The sequence below is a fragment of the Coenobita brevimanus genome, chromosome 71 (genome assembly GCF_032717465.1).
Source record: "Coenobita brevimanus isolate Jiangsu-jjx chromosome 71, ASM3271746v2, whole genome shotgun sequence".
Lineage (NCBI taxonomy): Eukaryota > Metazoa > Arthropoda > Malacostraca > Decapoda > Coenobitidae > Coenobita > Coenobita brevimanus.
Genome location: NC_137024.1, coordinates 21,982,803 through 22,001,824, shown reverse-complemented (window position 1 = coordinate 22,001,824; position 19,022 = coordinate 21,982,803). Strand labels below are relative to the sequence as shown.

The 19,022-nt window shown below is 42.0% G+C and overlaps 1 protein-coding gene across 1 annotated transcript in view; it reads right to left on the bottom strand.

Annotated features, from left to right (window-relative positions):
• LOC145406699 (leukocyte elastase inhibitor-like) overlaps positions 1-19,022 on the bottom strand; it is a 622,781-nt gene that overhangs the window by 210,918 nt on the left and 392,841 nt on the right. The window contains exons 5-6 of the mRNA XM_080277800.1: positions 10,159-10,372; positions 6,297-6,514 (exon numbers count right to left, since the gene is read on the bottom strand). Of these exons, the coding sequence (XP_080133926.1) occupies positions 6,297-6,514; positions 10,159-10,372 (432 nt within the window). The remainder of the gene's footprint in view (positions 1-6,296; positions 6,515-10,158; positions 10,373-19,022) is intronic.

Sequence of the window (19,022 nt, the reverse complement as noted above, 5' to 3'; positions counted from 1 at the left end):
TGTGAACACTCGCTGCGACTCTATTGTATTGGCACACACCACACTCCTTCACGAACACCTGCAGCATGTTTGACGTATATTTCACACAATTCCATACGCATTTTCATCAGAATCACAATAATTCCATCCCTAAACACCTCTAATTCTTCCTTCCCAACTATAAAAACTGTACGTGATGCCTGCCCCATTCCACACTATGGTTCCATAATTTCACCAAGCCAGCCACAATATTTTTCACACAAAATACAGTTTAGGCATTGGCTTCATTATATATGTATTTGTAATCACGCCACAGGGCCTTTGGGGAGGACGAGAAGCGAAACCCTGCAACAGTGAACATGCATATCGCCTCCTAAGCCTAATGCTTGATAACGGACGCAATTCCTTTTCGTGACATATATCTATGTTCCATCGACAATATCACATACAAATATGCTCACAAATATTGCATTATCACACTGAGTCCATAGGGGCTTTGGCTCAGGCAGGAGGAGGAGAATTAGTAGGAGTTTAAAGGGACAGTACAACTGATGTAACCTCACCGCCTGGCTGCTTGGAAGAGACTAAGGTTTATTGCTACATGCTGGGCCCCATGAGGCAGCTCAGTGTTGCCAATGCCTTACCATTGGAAAGCGCTGTACTCGCCACAATGCGTCAAAATTTGACACAATTTTGCCCGAAACTTAATTTTTGGCTAATTTTTTTGTGCTTAGGGACGTGATTCGAGTGACTGAACAAATTTAGAAAATCCACATGACACGCGAATCGCGTGACTGACACTGAGAGGGTTAATATGTTCATCATGCATCCTTGACTTTGATTCATGCTCATCTAGTTTACTTTTCATCCTGTCCCTTTCTTCTTCCGACCTCTTATTTTCCTTCTTGAACTGTTTTATTTCATTAGAGGCAGATTCATTACTCAATTTTAATTCCGTAACTTGCCTTTCTTGGTCAGCACTGCGTGAACAGATGTTATCTAACTTATCCTGAAGTATCTAAATCTCTTTATCCTGTTCTAAGGTCCACTCCTGTAACTCTCTAATTGTTAATAATTACTTATTTAATTCCTGGAGATTCCTCTCTGCCATTTTCTCCACACCTGCAACTATTGTTAGATTCAGTTTAACACTTCCTTTGACCTTATCCTCATCGGTAAAGCCCTCAAATTCTCTGCCGTCGAGTGTAAACAAAGAGCTACCTCCTTCCACCATAATGCAACCTACGAAATCTTTACATTTTCACTGCATTTTATACTCTTGTTGGACCAAAATCTGCACTCTTTTCACTATTATCAGACAGGACCACCATTCACATATTCATTTTCATAATCACAATAGGCTGGGTTCCTTTTCGCCACTGGTTCGGCAATTATTTCCCCACGATCCACAAAGAGCTCCATCTCCGTCAGCAACCTGTGTGTGTGTGTGTGTGTGTGTGTGTGTGTGTGTGTGTGTGTGTGTGTGTGTGTGTGTGTGTGTGTGTGTGTGTTGGAACAAAAAGTCAAGTTTTTATTTTTTTTTTTATGCAAGGAAGAAGGAACCAAAGGTCAAACTCCTACAAAACTGTTCCCTCCAAGAAGAAAACAAGATGAAAAAAAAGCATTCGAGAGCCGAATGCTAATCGCCAGCCAGAATATGCTCTTGGTATTGGCCATGTTACAAGTGTGGCTCCCCCTGATGGGGTGGGGGACCAAGGGGTGGCACCCTCCAGGGGGGGGAAAGGGGTTGTGCCCCCCCAGTGGGGGCTGGGTGGTGGGACCCCCAAGTGGGGCTGGGGGCAGTGCCCCTCCTGGGGGGCTGAAGACCCCCCTAGAAGGTTTGGGGATGGCATGCCCCTGGGGGACCAGGGGGCAGCATGTCCCCTGGGGGGACTAGGGGCAGCACCCCCCAGGGGGGAGTCGAGGGAAGGGGCCCACCCAGGGGGGCGGACCCCTCCCTAGGGGGGCCATGGGCACCATCCCCAGGGAGGCCAGGGGAGCCACCCCCGGGGGGACCCAAAGGCAGAAGATTTTGGCCATACACCTCCCTCCAACTATTCGACAGGGGTGCCTTCCATAGGAGGTAGTTAAATAATGAACCTATTTTTTCCCATATGATTTTTAAGAAATAGGGAGCTAAGTTCCTGACCACCTTTGTCATTCAAAAAATATTCAATAAAGATAGAAAAAATACCAGTAAATATGAGTGAATGTGACACAGGGATTTGAGCTGATTTCTTATAGACCTACATTCTCCAGGAAAATTATTTTAATGCTACATACATCTCAGATGACTGACATTTGATATTCGATCAAAAAAATATTGGAGAACAAACGAAATATACCTACTTAACGATATTAAAGAAAGCAGCCTGAATGCCTTTGACAGTGCGTTTATTGCCGATCCCGCCGACTGGACATGACGTCACCACACCAAACAAACTCAAATGTAATCAATTTAATACCATAAATAGCAGCAGATGTCTAACTGGAAGCACTGAAAGATAAACTGGGGGCTTTGCCCCCAGGACCCTCCAATGGTTGTAACCTACCTAACCAAGTGCAAACTAAGATGTGCATTACATAAAACTGGCACCAAAACAGTATCGTGCGTTATGAGCGAATGTTAATCCTTGGCGCAACCGTCACCCAACCATGCAATGGCGAAACACTCACTCGGGTTGGTGAGCACATGACTGCACTTGTCAGGGGTTATAGTAGAGGTCTTGGATGGAGTCATGGTGGTGCTGTACAGTAGTATTCCACAAGGCCAAACAGAGATGCAGGGGGATGAAGAGACAACTGTTCACCAGGGCAGGGTGCAGGAGGCTGGGCAGCTCAGCCAGCCTGTCTGGCGGTACGGTTTGAACTGTCGAGAATGGAGGGGACAGCCGTGTTGAACAATGGAAAAGGGTATACAGTGCTCGTCAGAAGTATCGAGCGCCCTGCGTCCCTCCTACGAAACAAACCTTTCAGCACTGAAAAAACATATAAATAATGCATTTTATTTACCTTTAGTGCTTCGTAGGGTATCCTTTACGCTTCTTCACAGACCTGAGACGTCTTGGAATTGAAAGGGTGAGGTTCCTCAGGTGCTGGAGGGGTATTTTCTCCCAGGAGTCACGAATACCGGCATCCAGCTTAGGCAGAGAGCTCACATCCTTCCTTTGGAGACTCTTCTTTACGAGGTACCAGAGGTTTTCAATCGGGTTGAGGTCTGGGCTATTTCCTGGCCAGTCTTTCATGAATGATACCTCACAGTCACGAAACCAATTGGTAACCAATTTGGCCTTGTGAGCAGGTGCACCGTCCTGCTGAAACACTCATGCACCTGTTAGCTCAAAGGAGTCTGGTAAATGATCACACAGAAGCTCCAGGTAAACATCATGATTCACTCTAATGTTCTTGGGAAGCACAACAAGCTTCCCCAAACCTTGACCAGAAAAACAACCCCATACCATGAGTGAATCAGGATGTTTAAAAGTGCTTTCAACATACCGTGGGTCAAGTGGGTCACTACCTTTGCGTCGGTACACACATGCTCCTCTGTTACAGGTGACACTAAACCTTAGCTCATCAGACCACAACACTGACAACCATTGCTCCTAACCCCAGTTACGCCATTTATTAGCAAGGGCAAGCCTACGAAGTCGCTGGTATTTTGTGAGAAGAGGCTTCTTCACAGGTCTGTGACTTGTGTAACCAAGTTCATGGACCCTACGAGACACTGTTCTCACAGACACCTCACCAAACACTTCCGGGTTGCTCTCCTTTATTTTCCTTGCACTGACACGAGGATTAAACTCCACTGCACGTTTTAAAACATTAACAGACCTTGTGGAAGTTTTCCTAGGCCTACCAGACCGCGGTTTCATTGTGGGAACTTCACCACTGTTTTCCACTCGAAACCACGCGCACCACCGACACGCTGTCGATCGAGCCACACCAACCAATTCACTAATTTCCTTTGTCTGGTGGCCTGCCTCCTTTAGAGCAATGATCTGGGATATGATTTCACTCGATAGTTCACGGGTAGGTGCCATAACAAAGTGGCAAAAGCCAAAACACTGCGGGACACTCAGTAGAAAATTACGCAAAAAGAGAGGGAGACGCGGCGGAGTTCCTCTCTCTCAGGCAGCTCGTGGGCAACTGAGGAGGGAACCAACCAGCGCGTCAGAAGGCCTCAGGCTACCATGACGTCATGCTAGCGCCGCAAAATTGTGGCTCAATTTTTACCCCCAAAAATGGGTGATTCTTTTTTGGCCATAAGTATTGTGCGCCCGGCGGTAGACGCTCGATAATTTTGACGGGCACTGTAGCTTTATGTGTTGAAACAACGAATTGTTGCAAAATGATCAGTCAAAAAACAATGGCTTGGTGTATCCTCATAGCCATTCATGAAGTATAATGGTGCTAAAGGCGGCCGATAAAAACTAGTTGACCTTTGGCAGCCATTTTGGTGACCTTGACCTTGACCGTGACTGCCCATTTTCGGACATGTCCAAGATTTTGGCCATGTCTTGTTACCCTGAAAGTTTCAAATTGACAGCTCATGCCATTCATGAAATATAATGGTGCTAAAGGCCGATTAAAACAACTTGACCTTTGGCAGCCATTTTGGTGACCTTGACCTTGACCCTAACTGCCCATTTTTGAACTTCTCCAAAATTTTGGCCATATCTTGATACCCTGAGGGATTTATGTTGATAGCTCAAGCCAGTCATGAAATACCCCAACCATCCATTTTTTAACTCATCCGAGATTTTGGCCATATCTTGAAAATTTCACGTTAATAGCTCAAGCCGTCCATGTGATATAATGGGCGCACACACACACACACACACACACACACACACACACACACACAGACGTGGGCAAAAACATTAGTGCTCCGCCTTGGTAAAGGTGAGCGATAATAACAGAGAAAAATTTAAGATCCATTCATTTTGAGTTGCGTGGACACACTGCGTTTGAAAGACTGACGGTCATAGGCAGTAGGAAATACGGACAGAGGGAGACAGTTCCAGAGATGACATGTTTCATTCATGAAGGACTGGGAGTAACAATTAACTCTTGAATTAGTGAGGTGGACTGAAAAAGAATGAGAGTCTGTTGCTAGATGGGTGCTACATGCTTGCCGTAGAGATGGAGGGATGCAAGCAGACAATTCAGAGGAACAGTGACCATTGAAGTAGCAAACAGAAAAGAGATAAAGATTCAACAGTGAGGCAAAAAGACAGATTAAAGGGAGCCAGTAAGAGGAGGAGAGTTAATGAGATGAATGGCCTTTGACTACGTGGGGAGCTTCCCCACAAATGAGAGTTGTACTCTACATGGGCGAATAAAGCCCGCGTATAACATCAACAACTGTGCAGGGGTAAAGAAGGTACGGAATCGGCTTAGCACATCTAATCTCTTGGATGCAGACTTTACAAGTGAGGTAATATGATCTTTCTGTAAGTCCCAAGAAAACGAAACCCCAAGTAGGTTCCAAGATGATGCTGAGGAAATGGGGTTGTTGAGGAACATGTGTGTGAAGTGTGGAGAATGGAAAGGATAAGTGAAGTAAGAAGTCAGTGGAAACCAGAGTCAAAGCGAGTGTTTAGAGGATATGGTCATAGGGAGAAAATTGATGTTTATAGAGCAATGAAAAAAGGGATATATCTGAGGAGTTTGAAAGTGGACGTAGACATAGTAGGTCAAGAGGAAGGTGGATAAATATGGTGAATAATGTGCTAGAAAGTGTGGTATGAAGAGCAATAAGGCTAAGGAACTAACAGAGGATTGAGTTGGTTAGAAGAATTTTGTGTGGAGTGTATGACAAGTACTTGGCATCCCTACTCTTTCCTGGTGAAGTGACAGTCATTGGACTGACTCTGGCTGTTTGGTTGTATAAAGCACACATGTATAGATGCTTATACCTGTGATGTACAATCAGGGTTCTGAGGGCTTGAATGATTAGTGAATAAAAGTATGGCCCATTCAGCTGGCGTGACTTTTTATTAGTTGCTCCTTCTATCAGTTTTTTTTTTTTTTCTCCTTGCCCTCTGGATCCTAATTCACTCCATCTTCAGGTGGGAAAAGATGTGTGGATGATGATAATGAATTACATTAACTATGCAACCACCAGTTCCATTTATGCCATGCTCACCTTGAAACTGACCTCTAATAAATAATGATTTACAAAATTCTTACAACCATACATTAATGTGGAAACTGACAGAACTTCACGCAGACTTCTTACAGCCTGCATAAATATGGAGGTTCAATAAATAAAAACTTTTACAACATTCACTCCCATCTCACTTCTGCCTTGCCTTGTAGTCCATAGCAAGTAAAGTTGCTCCAAGGTCACTCCGATAGGCCATACGGAATTCCTTGTCCCTAATGTGCATCATGGGTACAGATATCCTCTCTTTCTCAGAAATCCAGAAGTCTTCTTCTTTCGTAGCAGTGAGGTCAAACTGGTGTTCCCACAAGCCCTTGAAGAACACTGCATTCACCAGCACCATCCTAGCTGAACTGGTCAACAATCCTGGGGGGTGAAGATGATTTAATATGCAGTACTGCAGTGCAACACTACAAAGGCTAATGAGAACATGTGAACATGTTTACAGTTTTTACAGGTATGAGAATAATGTCTATTGAGTATACAGTTTAGATCTGTCATAGGATGAGAAAAAAAATGTTCATATATAAAAACACAGTCTTGACACAGAGGTTGATCAGGCAGTGTTGATTTCTGCTGGCAGTTTTACAGGTACTATTATCAAACAAAGTATTTACAAACCAACTTGCATTTTGACAAATATTATCTATCTATCTATTGCCAGACACCTTAATCCATTATACAGGGTGGACACAAACAAATCACCTCCACGTTACCCTGTCCCCTGCCATTTCACTGCCCTGCTCCCAAGTCATGCCTCACTCTCTCATATACCTCTCCATTCCATCACTCCATCTCATCCTTGGCCTTCCCCTCCCTCTCCCCCCCTCCACCTCACTCACATACACTCTCCTAGTCAATCTCTCACTCTCTATCCTCTCCACATGACCAAACCACCTCAATGTGTTTCTCCTAATGCTTCCTATCACATCCACACCACAATGCTCCTCCATTTCCTCATCAGTCAGTCTCTCTCTCCATGTGACTCCACAGGCTCCTCTCATGTAACTCATTTCCACTGCTTTCACTACTGACTTGTGTCCCTCGAACAACATCCAAGCTTCACTTCCATACTTCAGAAATTATCGAGCGCCTACTGCCAGGCGCACAATACTTATGGCCAAAAAGGAATCACCCATTTTTGAGGGTAAAAATTGAGCCACAAGTTTGCAGCGCTAGCATAACGTCACGGTACCCTGAGGCCTTCCGATGCGCTGGTTGGTTCCCGCCTCAGTTGCCCATGGGCTGCCTGAGAGAGAGGAACTCCGCCGTGTCTCCCTCTCTTTTTGCACCATTTTTTTACCGAGTGTTCCGCAGTGTTTTGGCTTTCACCACTGTTATGGCACCTACCCGTGAACTATCGAGTGAAATCATATCCCAGATCATTGCTCTAAAGGAAGCAAGCTACCAGACAAAGGAAATTAGTGAATTGGTTGGTGTGACTCGATCGACAGTGCATCGGTGGTGCGCACGGTTTCGAGTGGAAAACAGTGGCGAAGTTCCCACAAAGAAACCACGGTCTGGAAGGCCTAAGAAAGCTTCCCCAAGGTCTGTTAATGTTTTAAAACGTGCAGTGGAGTTTAATCCTTGTGTGAGTCCAAGGAAAATAAAGGAGAGCAACCCGGAAGTGTTTGGTGAGGTGTCTGTGAGAACAGTGTATCGTAGGGTCCATGAACTTGGTTACACAAGTCACAGGCCTGTGAAGAAGCCACTTCTCACAAAAAACCAGTGACTTCGTAGGCTTGCCTTTGCTAATAAATATCTTAACTGGGGTTAGGAGCAATGGTTGTCAGTGTTGTGGTCTGATGAGGCAACGTTTAGTGTCACCTGTAACAGAGGAGCATGTGTGTACCGACGCAAAGGTAATGACCCACTTGACCTACGGTATGTAGAAAGCACAATTAAACATCCTGATTCACTCATGGCACGTCAAGGTTTGGGGAAGCTTGTTGTGCTTCCCAAGAACATAAGAGTGAATCAGGATGTTTACCTGGAGCTTCTGTGTGATCATTTACCAGACTCCTTCAAGATGACAGGTGCACAAGTGTTTCAGCAGGACGGTGCACCTGCTCACAAGGCCAAATGGGTCACCAATTGGCTTCGTAACTGTGAGGTATCATTCATGAAAGACTGGCCAGGAAATAGCCCAGACCTCAACCCGATTGAAAACCTCTGGTACCTCGTAAAGAAGAGTCTCCAAGAGAAGGATGTGAGCTCTCTGCCTAAGCTGGAAGCCGGCATTCGTGACTCCTGGGAGAAAATACCCCTCCAGCACCTCAGGAGCCTCGCCCTTTCACTTCCAAGATGTCTCAGGTCCGTGAAGAAGCGTAAAGGATACCCTACGAAGCACTAAAGGTAAATAAAATGCATTATTTATATGCTTTTTCAATGCTGAAAGGTTTGTTTCGTAGGAGGGACGCAGGGCGCTCGATACTTCTGACGAGCACTGTATGCTTCTTTGAGGTGGTTTTAGCCAATGATCTAACATCAGAGGTCCAGCTGAGGGCATTGTTAAGTGAAAGACTGAGATTTCAATACTTTTCGAGATAGGAATATTAGTAGCACTGAAGGTAATAAAGGAATCTGGCAATATCTGTATATTAGTAGACTGTATTTATCTGGTTTTACTAGCATTAAATGAGACAAGGTTATCTGTCGCCATTCATTTATCTTAGATAAGTCTTTATTTACGGAGATGATTGTACTGAGTTGTGAGTTAGAGATATTACATTTTGAGAATGGGGGTTTAAGTGTGAATGAACTGTGAAGAGCTGAGCCATCTGCATATGAATGGATGAGATTATGGGTGACAGATAAGAGATCATTAATATGAATCAGGAATAGGGTTGGAGCCAGAACTGATCCTTATGGCACACCAGCAATAATTGCGTAGAAACTGGAATAATCATCTACTTTTATCTTTCTGTTGTTGAGATATGAGGAAATCAGAGGAGCAAAAGATGTTAGTCTATACCAAGAGAGTTTGGATAGCAAGGAACGGTGCCACACTCTGTCAAAAGCATAGGAATTATCAAGGGCTACTGCATGAGTTTCTCCATGTCGGTCACTTGATTAATTGATGGTATGAATCAGGAGATTGAGTATATCAATGGTGGATCCTTCGTGGTGAAAACCATACTGTCCATCACTAATTAAGTTGCTGGACTCAAGATGTTTAACTATGTGCTTATTAATTACAATCTCAAATACCTTACCAAGAGAAGACGTGATACCTACTGGTCTGATTCCTGTGAATCACGAAACACACAATGTAGTTCCTTCTGCCCTTCTCAATACTGCCCAACTGACTTAAAGCAAAAATAACATCTGATGTATTTAGTATGGGTATAAATCTGAACTGTACACAATAAACTGCCAATTCAGCTCCCACTCTTGCCTCTGTAACTTTCTCCTACTGTTTTACTGTCTCATCAGCCTGATGTCTCTGCAGTTGTTACAACTCAGACTGTATCCTTTGTACTTGCTTCTCCTTCACTTATCAGGCAAAACCCTCAATATCACAATCACTGCTAAACAATGTGGTGAGAATGTACATTCCTGCATCATCCAAAGACTTGCATATTTCTACTGGAATGCTGTCTGGTCCAACAGCCTTCACATTTTTTTTTTTTCTGTAATGCTGCCTTTACTTAAAAGTATACATACATACAAACATACTTCCTTATACATACATACATAAACATGATGTCAAAATAATAATTCCTCATAAAGATCCCCAAATTGGGACTGGCCATGGTACAGCACATATTTCCTAAGAACTAAAAGCTAAATCATGTGACAAAACCAGAAAAATACTTCCCAACAGCTGCTGGAAGCATACAGCTAAGATACATTTGTGGTGAATGTAATACTGTGTAACTAGAAAGTGGTTGGACATTTGCTGCAAAAGTCTGAACTATTTAGTGGTGTACTCTGCAATGTGACTTCAAAAACTTGACAATTAATTCCTAGGCACCTTTTTAGTAAATGAATTTTAAGTATTTTCTAACCAGGAGCAATGAGGTCCTTGATATGTGAGTTTGTTTCCTGCTCCACCAGCGTGTTGATCTCTTCGCGAACAGCATCATCAGCCTCAAAGTCCACTGCTTTGGCAGAGCTCAAGAACTTTTCCCTCAGTGTATCAGCAAACTCCTTAAGGATGGGGAGCTGAGCAGAAATGATGGCCATGTTGGAAAATCGCAGCTCATAATCAGATGATTCTTTCTGTAAATGCATTACATGAACAGTGGCATCTATCCATCAGTCTCCCCCTATATATAAATATACTGTATGTACTTACATGTGTACTATACTGTATATATACATTCTTACATGACCATTATCCACTCACATGATGTAGTGCTACCTACTTCTTCCTTCACCTTTAGCACTCTTTTTCTGTCTGTTCTCCTCTCTTCCTATTTCTCCCATCTCACCTGTCACTTTTTATTACTCCTCTTCCTTTTTTAGGTGGCTTTACATTGAGTGACAAGCCTAATGGTTTCTTGTAGGCCAGAAGGCCATTTACCATGCTGGGTGGTAATCATATAACCAACCCATACGTGTTCCCTACGGACCAGCAAGTGGGATGGCAGAGGGTTAGTGCCCCTCCCCTTAAAACAAATAGCTTAATGACAAATGGCCACCTCTTACAGGATTATGGCACCTGGCTACAGATAGATACATAAACGACCCTCATATGCAATGGGGTTAATCAAATGAGAAGAGACTTGATACTCCATGCTGAGGTCAGTTTAGCATGTGTTTGATTGAGATAAGGAGGTCAAGGGCCATGTAACCTTAAATCTCAAAAAACACTTCTGCCACCCACCTGAAGCGTGCTATAAGTTGGTTTGAGTCATTACCAAGACTCCTCCCCACGGGCTAAGGGAGAGCAATGTGTGTTTTCCAAGTCAAAACTTTCAGCATTTCCATCTTTCTACCTATCTATTGCCAGATGCCTCAATCCCACAAGGGGTGGCCACAAACAAATAGCCTCAATGTCGCCCTGTCCAATGCCATTTCATTGCCTTGCTCCCAGCTCACACCCCCCTCTCTCATATGCCTCACCACTCCATCCCTCCATCTCATCCTCGGCCTCTCCCCCCCTCCACCTTAATTGCATACACTCTCCTCATCAGTATCTCACTCTCCATCCTCTCCACATGGCCAATCCACCTCAATGTATTTCTCCTAACACTTCCCATCACATCAACATCCACACCAAAACACTCCATCACTTCCTCACCTGTCAGAAGTGTCTCCATGTAACTCCATATGCTCCTCCTGAACAACCCACCTCCTCTGCTCTCACTCTTGACTTGTATCCTTCCAGCAAGATCCAAGCTTCACTTCCACAACCTAGAGCTAGCATCACAATACTGTTATGAAGCAACTATTCCACTTCCATGCTCACTTCTCTGTTCCTTATCAATGCTTTCAAACAACCGGCAACCCTTGGTCCCAGTTGTAGCCTTTCAAGCACTTCACCCTCTTAACTTCCATCCTTACTCATCACATTATCCAAGTACTTAAATGCACTCACATTTTCCATTTCCTTTTGATCCAGCATCACTGTACATTCAGTGACTTCAATTCTCTCAAAGACAATAACTTTACTCTTCCCTACATTCATTTTTAGATTACATTTCTTACACACACTCCCAAACTCATTCTCCAAGACTTACAATTCCCCTTCATCTTCACTTAACAATATGGTATCATCCACAAACAAAAGTACGGGGAGTTTCCAAACACTGCCCTCTCTCATTAGGGTCACTCCAACATCCACTGCCCTGCCTTGTATCTCTTTTATAACCCCATCCATATACAGACTGAACAACCATGGAGACATGACATATCCTTGTTTCGATCCAACTTTCAAACAGAAAAGTTCACTCAGTTCACTATCCACACACACTGCAGCCTTAGCACCCTCGTACATACTCTTAATGGCATTCAACAACTTCCCATCTACTCCATATATTCTTAATACTTTCCACAACCCTTGCCTATCCATCCTGTCATATGCTTTCTCCAATTCCATGAAGGCTGCATACAACTTCTTTTCCTTCTCTACAAAATTTTCCACTAAAGATCTGAGAATGAATATCAGATCTACACAACCTTTTCCTTTCCTAAAACCTCCCTGTTTTTCTCCAACAAATTCCTCTGTTATTTCCCTAACTTTGTCAGTAAGTATCCTAACATATACTTTTCCTATTACACTACGAAGACAAATGCCCCTACGATTACCACATACTTCTTTTTCCTCTTTTCCTTTGTACAGGGGAATAATTATACCTGAATTCCAATCCTCTGGGACTCTACCCTCCTCCTAGGCCAATCTGCACATCTTCCACATCCATTCTACTACTATCTCTACCCCATGCTTCGGCATTTCACCACACACTCCATCAATTCCTGGGGCTTTCCCCATTTTAACTTTCTTCATTGCTTCCACAACTTCCATCCTACTGATTTCTTCCTCTCTTCTCACATCCCTCTGTCTTTTCCTTTGTACAGGGGAATAATTGTACCTGACTTCCAATCCTCTGGGACTCTACCTTCCTCCTAAGCCAATCTTCACATCTTCCACATCCATTCTACTACTAACTCTCCCCCATGCTTCAGCACTTCACCACACACTCCATCAATTCCTGGGACTTTCCCCATTTTAACTTTCTTCATTGCTTCCACAACTTCCATCCTACTGATTTCTTCCTCTCTTCTCACATCCCTCTGTCTTTTCCTTTGTACAGGGGAATAATTGTACCTGACTTCCAATCCTCTGGGACTCTACCTTCCTCCTAAGCCAATCTTCACATCTTCCACATCCATTCTACTACTAACTCTCCCCCATGCTTCAGCACTTCACCACACACTCCATCAATTCCTGGGACTTTCCCCATTTTAACTTTCTTCATTGCTTCCACAACTTCCATCCTACTGATTTCTTCCTCTCTTCTCACATCCCTCTGTCTCCCAGTCATTCCCCAGCCACTTTCACTTGCATTATTTTCATTCTCTATATCCAACAATTCCTTGAAATGTTCTCTCCATCTGCTCATTTTTCCTCCCTTCTCCATTAGTAATCTACCATTTTTATCTTTCACTTCCAAACTAACTTCTTTGGCACCCTGTCTAACTACCATTTTCCAGAACATTTTCTTACTTTCCCTCCACTTGACACCCAAATTCCTTCCAATTTCCTCATCCACTCTCTTCTTACTCTCACTTACTAATCTTTTCACCTCTCTTTTCCTCTCTACATATAACACTCTCTTCCGTCTCTCAACTTACTCCACACCCCTGTTTCTCATCCACTTATTACATGTTTTCTTCTTTTGTGCCACAGCCTCTTTCACCTCTTCATTCCACCTTGCTGTTCCCTGCATGCCCTTTCGTCATCTCTTCACCCCACACACAACCTCACATGTTGCACAGATTTCTTCTGTGAACATCTTCCACACACCTTCTACATCCTCCATCTGCTCCAGTCCATATTTACCCAATTGCTCCTCCACATCCTTCTTATTTTCTGCCTTTTTTTTTTTTTTTTTTCATCCTCTTGTAACTTTTCCACCCTCCTTGTATGAACTACTTCCTCCTGCCCTTCCCTTCTTCTATTTCTCCATTTCTTTTGGACCTTGATTCTAACCACCACCAAGTGGTCATCAGAAAGTCCACTCCCTCAACCTCTATATAGTCTTGCATCCATTACACACCTTCTCATTCTGTCATAGACACACACATAATCAATCATTGCCTTCCATTCATTCAGTTCACCACCCATCCTTCTCATCACTCGCCAGGTATGCCTATGGATCATTTTGTGCCTGAAGAGGGTACTGGCTATCATCAACCTCCTCCCAAAACAAATGTCCACTAAAGCACTGACATTCTCATCCTTCTCGGTAGGCACACTCCACTCACCGACTACTCCATCCACCTTCACATTCCCTACTTTTCCATGCATATCTCCAATCGAAAACACTCTCTCACTCCTTTCAAACTTTTTCAAGTACGCTTCCACATTCGTCCAGAACTCTTCTCTCACTCCGCTTGCACGGTCTTGCGTTGGTGCACACATGCACACAATTGCCCACAATTATAGTCCAACTTTCAATTTTACCCACACAATCCTTGAGCCAACTGATCCATACTGTCTTATATTCACCTTCCATCTGTTACTCACAACAATACACACTCGTTCTTTTGCCCTTCCATTCTCACCTACTCCTGCACATATACCTCATCCAAAATCCCATTGTCTCACACTCTCACCTTTTCATTTCAGTTTGTCCAAATACATCCACTTTCACATCCACAAGTATCTGGACAATCTCTCTTTCTTTCACCGCATCACTTACACCCCTTACATTCCATGTAGATATACAGGGTGTGTGTGTGTTCTTACCTAGTTGTTCTTACCTAATTGTATCTTTACAGGAATGAATCAAGCTCGTACTGTCCCGTGTCTTAAACCATATTTATCGTACATATCCTTAAAATTGTTAATTCTTTTGGCACACACTATTTCATTTGGTAGTGCATTCCACTGATCACTTGCTCTATTTGGGAAACTAAATTTCCTTACGTCTTTACCACCTCTCTCATGCAGTTTTTTGCAATGTTCTCTTGCTGATGCTTCCCCATATGTCTATTTATGTCTGTTTTCTCCTTCCCTGATATGCATTTATATAGCATAATCATGTCACCTCTTTTCCTTCTCTCCTGTAGTGCTGGTAGATTCAGTTCATTTGGTCTTTCTTTGTAGCTTAAATCCCTTAAGCTTGGTACCATCTTGTAGCGGCCCTTTGAACTTTTTCAATCTTGTCTATGTGTTTTTTGAGATGAGGACTCCAGACTACTGATGCATACTCCAGGGTTGGTCTGATGAATGATGTTATTATCTTTCTTAGCATGTCTTCATTTATGTATGTGAATGCTATTCTCATACTGGCAAGCAGTGTATACATGTTCCGTATCATCTCACTGATGTGGTCAGCCAGAGATAGTCTGTTATTGATAATCACACCTAGGTCCTTCTGTCTTTCTGATGTGTGTAGGGTTTTATTTCCTAACATATAATCCCAATCATGTTGTTTTCCACTTTTACCAAACTTGATTACATGACACTTGTCCACATTGAATTCCATTTGTCATGAAGTTTATTTAATTCTTCTTGTAGCTCTTTACAAGAGTCTGTGTTAGTAATTCTCCTCTGTATTTTTGCATCATCTGCAAACATATTTAGATAGCTTTCATTTCCAGTGTTACTGTCTATATCATTTATATACACTAAAAAAAATTATTGGTGTTAGCACTGGGCCCTGTGGTACTCCACTAGTCACTTCTTTCCATGATGAGTAATTTCCCCTTAGTACTGTTCTCATTTTTCTTTTTATGAGAAAGTCTTGCATGCAACATTACAGTTTGCCTCGAATTCCTACTTGATGGTACAGTTTCCATAAAAGTCTTTGGTGTGGTACTGTGTCAAATGCTTTCTTGAAATCTAAATAGATCCTGTCCACCCATCCTTCTCTTTCCTGTAATGTGTCTGTTGCTCCGTCATAGTAGCTCAGCAGATTAGTAACACATGATTTTCCTTTTCTGAATCCAAACTTTCTTTCTGCTATCATATTGTGTTCTTCTAGATGATTTACCCAAGCCTTTCATATAAGCTTTTCTAATATCTTGCTTACAACACTGGTTAGTGATACTGTACTGGTCGGTAGATAAGTGGATTTTGTCTATTCCCATTCTTGAATATGGGAACAATGTTTGCTTTCTTCCAAATATCAGGTAGTTTACCTTGTCTCGAGGATTTCTTGAAAATTAAAAATAATTGTTTACTTAACTCCTTTGCACATTCACGTATCACTCAACATGAAATTTCATCAGGACCATTTGCTTTTCCTTTGTCTAATTTACTCAGCTCCTCCTGTATTACTTTTTCTGATGTTTGTATATCTGGTAGTACGTGTGAGCATGCATGTTCCACATAATCCTTCTCAAAATTTTTTTCCTCTGTAAAAACTGATTGGAATTTCTTGTTTAGTGCTTCACAAATATCCTTCTCTTGTGTATAGGTGATTCCATTGTCCGTAATGGATTGTATCTTATCTTTTACTTTGGTTTTGCTTCTGACGTAGCTGTAAAATAGCTTCGGTTGATCCCTATTTTTTGTGGTTTGGCCATGTGGAGAGGATGGAGGGTGAAAGACTGACGAAGAGAGTGTATGTGAGTAAGGTGGAGGAGGGAAGAGGGAGGGGGAGGCCGACGATGAGAAGGAGGGATGGGGTGGAGAGGTATATGAGAGAGGGGGGTGTGAGTTGAGAGCAGGGAGACTTGGAGGCGATTTGTTAGTGGCCACCCCAAACGGGATTGAGGCATCTGGCAATAGATAGATAGATAGATAGATAGATCCTCCTCAAACTGTTTTTGGGCTTCCCTCCTTATTCTTGCATAATCGTTTCTTGCATGTTTATAATTGTTGTACGTCCTTTCACTATTGTGTCTTCTGTATCTATACCACAACAAATCTCTTTTTTCTTTTGATTTTTTACATTCTGTATTGAACCATTTCTTTATTTTCTTTTCTGCTTCTTTGTGCTGTGGGATGTACTTCTGGACCCCTATTTCATAAAGTTTACAGAATTTTTTATATAAAGCATTTAAATCTTGTCCTCTAAGCTCCTTTCCCCAATCAATTTCTAAGAAGTACTTCTATAGGTCATGATACTTTCCCTTTCTATATTTTAGGCTCTTTTTGTAACTTTCATTGCTGTTAACTATGTCATATGCAATCCTGAAGTTGCAATTTAGTACTGCATGGTCGCTTTTGCCGAGTGGAGGGTGATATATTAAATTGTCAATATCGTTTTCTTGTCTAGTAAATATGAGATCTAGCATTGAGGGTACATCAAGTCCTCTGTTCTAGTGCTTTCCCATACATGTTGCATTAGGAAAAACCCCTGCAGGAGATCCAGGAGCTTTTGATCCCAACAGCTTTCTTGGCTTATTATATCTAGAGTACTCCAATTTATATTTGAATTAAAATCTCTAGTTAGTATAATTCTTTCCAATTTCTTTTCTTTTTTATGTAGTAGTGCTCTTAAACACTGAATGAGCTCTCTGCCAGGTCCTCATATTCATCTCTTTCCCATACGTTTGATCTGGGTGGCACGTACAAATTGGTTACAATTACTTTCCCTTCCGAAGTATTGATCCCAACTGCAATCAATTCTACTTGTGAGGGTATATCTAGTTCTATTTCTTTGACTTTGAGATTTTTCTTAGTTAATATTATAATTCCTCCTCCTTTGTTTAAGTTCCTATTTTTTCTCCATATATTATATTCCTCTAAGTTTAGGATGTCATTTGATATTCTTAGTGTTAATTTTCAGTTAGGCATATTATATGTGGTTCATTTTCTCTGATATAATCATTCATCTCTAATAATTTAGATACCATTCCATCCACATTTGAGTACATCAACTTAATCATCTTGTTTATATACTTGTCATGACTTGGTTCTACTACCTTCCTCCTTTTTATTCCTTCCTGTTTATGTACCACTTTCGTACCTGCAATCCAATTACTTTGTAAAAAAATGTATTCTTCTCCTCCTCTGATCTTCCCTCATTTTTTGTTTTTGCTTCCTCCCTCTTCTCTTTCAGTAATTCCAGTTCCTCTTGTGTTAGGCATCTTTTTATCCATACATTTATTAACTCCTCTTTTTCCATAAGATTCTTTGCATTTTTTAGTATCTCCACGGTGTTTACACTCTGGAAGGTTACCTTTAAAGGCCTTGACTTGCTTCCCTCGTATTTCCCTAACCTTTTGAGTTCCTCTATGTCTTTACTACAGATTTCCTCCAATACTTCTTTCAATATGCTCATTACATTTGCCATCTCCTTTTTGTCTCTTGAGATCTTGTTTTTTACTTCTTCTTCTTCTGTACCAGTGATTACTATAGTTTTGTTGATATCAGCTGAATCTCTGACTAATTTAGGATTGTTTTGGATTATTCTTTTCACTTCCTTTTAAATGCTTTTTTCTTCCACCCCTGTTTCTAAGTCTTTCTTTACTTTCACCATTTCAGCATATGTGGTTTCCACATCATTTTTGTAGCTTTGCACAGTTTCATTCACCTGTGTTATCTTCTCCTCAATATCACTGCTCTGGTCTATCAGACTGCTTACTTGCCTAACTGTCTCTGTATCATTTTTGAACTCTTCCATAATACTTTCATGGTTGACTACTGTACTTGCCATTTCACTAATTTTCCTCCTAAGTGTACCCACTTCTACTGTCAACTCATCTATGGTTGTGTCTTTCCTGTTGACTTCCTTTCCTAATTTTTCTATTTCTTCCCTTTGCAAGTGGATCTCTTTCTTAATTTCATCAATCTCATTCTGGAAAGCCATCTCTAGTCTGTGTACCCATTCCACCAGTTTATTGTGAGCCTCCACTTCAACCAGTTCTTGGTAGAAATCATCATCCTGCTTTCTACCTTTATCCCTTTTCTTTTCCAAATTTGCTTTACTAAAGTATGTGGTCATCCTGCAGTACTAAAAGCACATAAACTACTTACATTCTCTGGTGCAGTTGTAGACTAAACAAATGATCAGCTGATTTTGCGCATTCTTGCGCTACTTTGTTTTCTTTACTGTTTGAACAAGTCTTACTTAAAACTTCTTCTTTTTTATATCAGAACGCCATTTAGTCTAACCTGGTACAGAGCTTGACTCATATAAAGATACTAATTTATGTAATGCCACTGGCCAAGTTGGCCAGGTATGGAGTGGTGGCGACGTGTATCTGCTCTCCTCGGTGCCTTGTGTGTGTGTGTGTGTGTGTGTGTGTG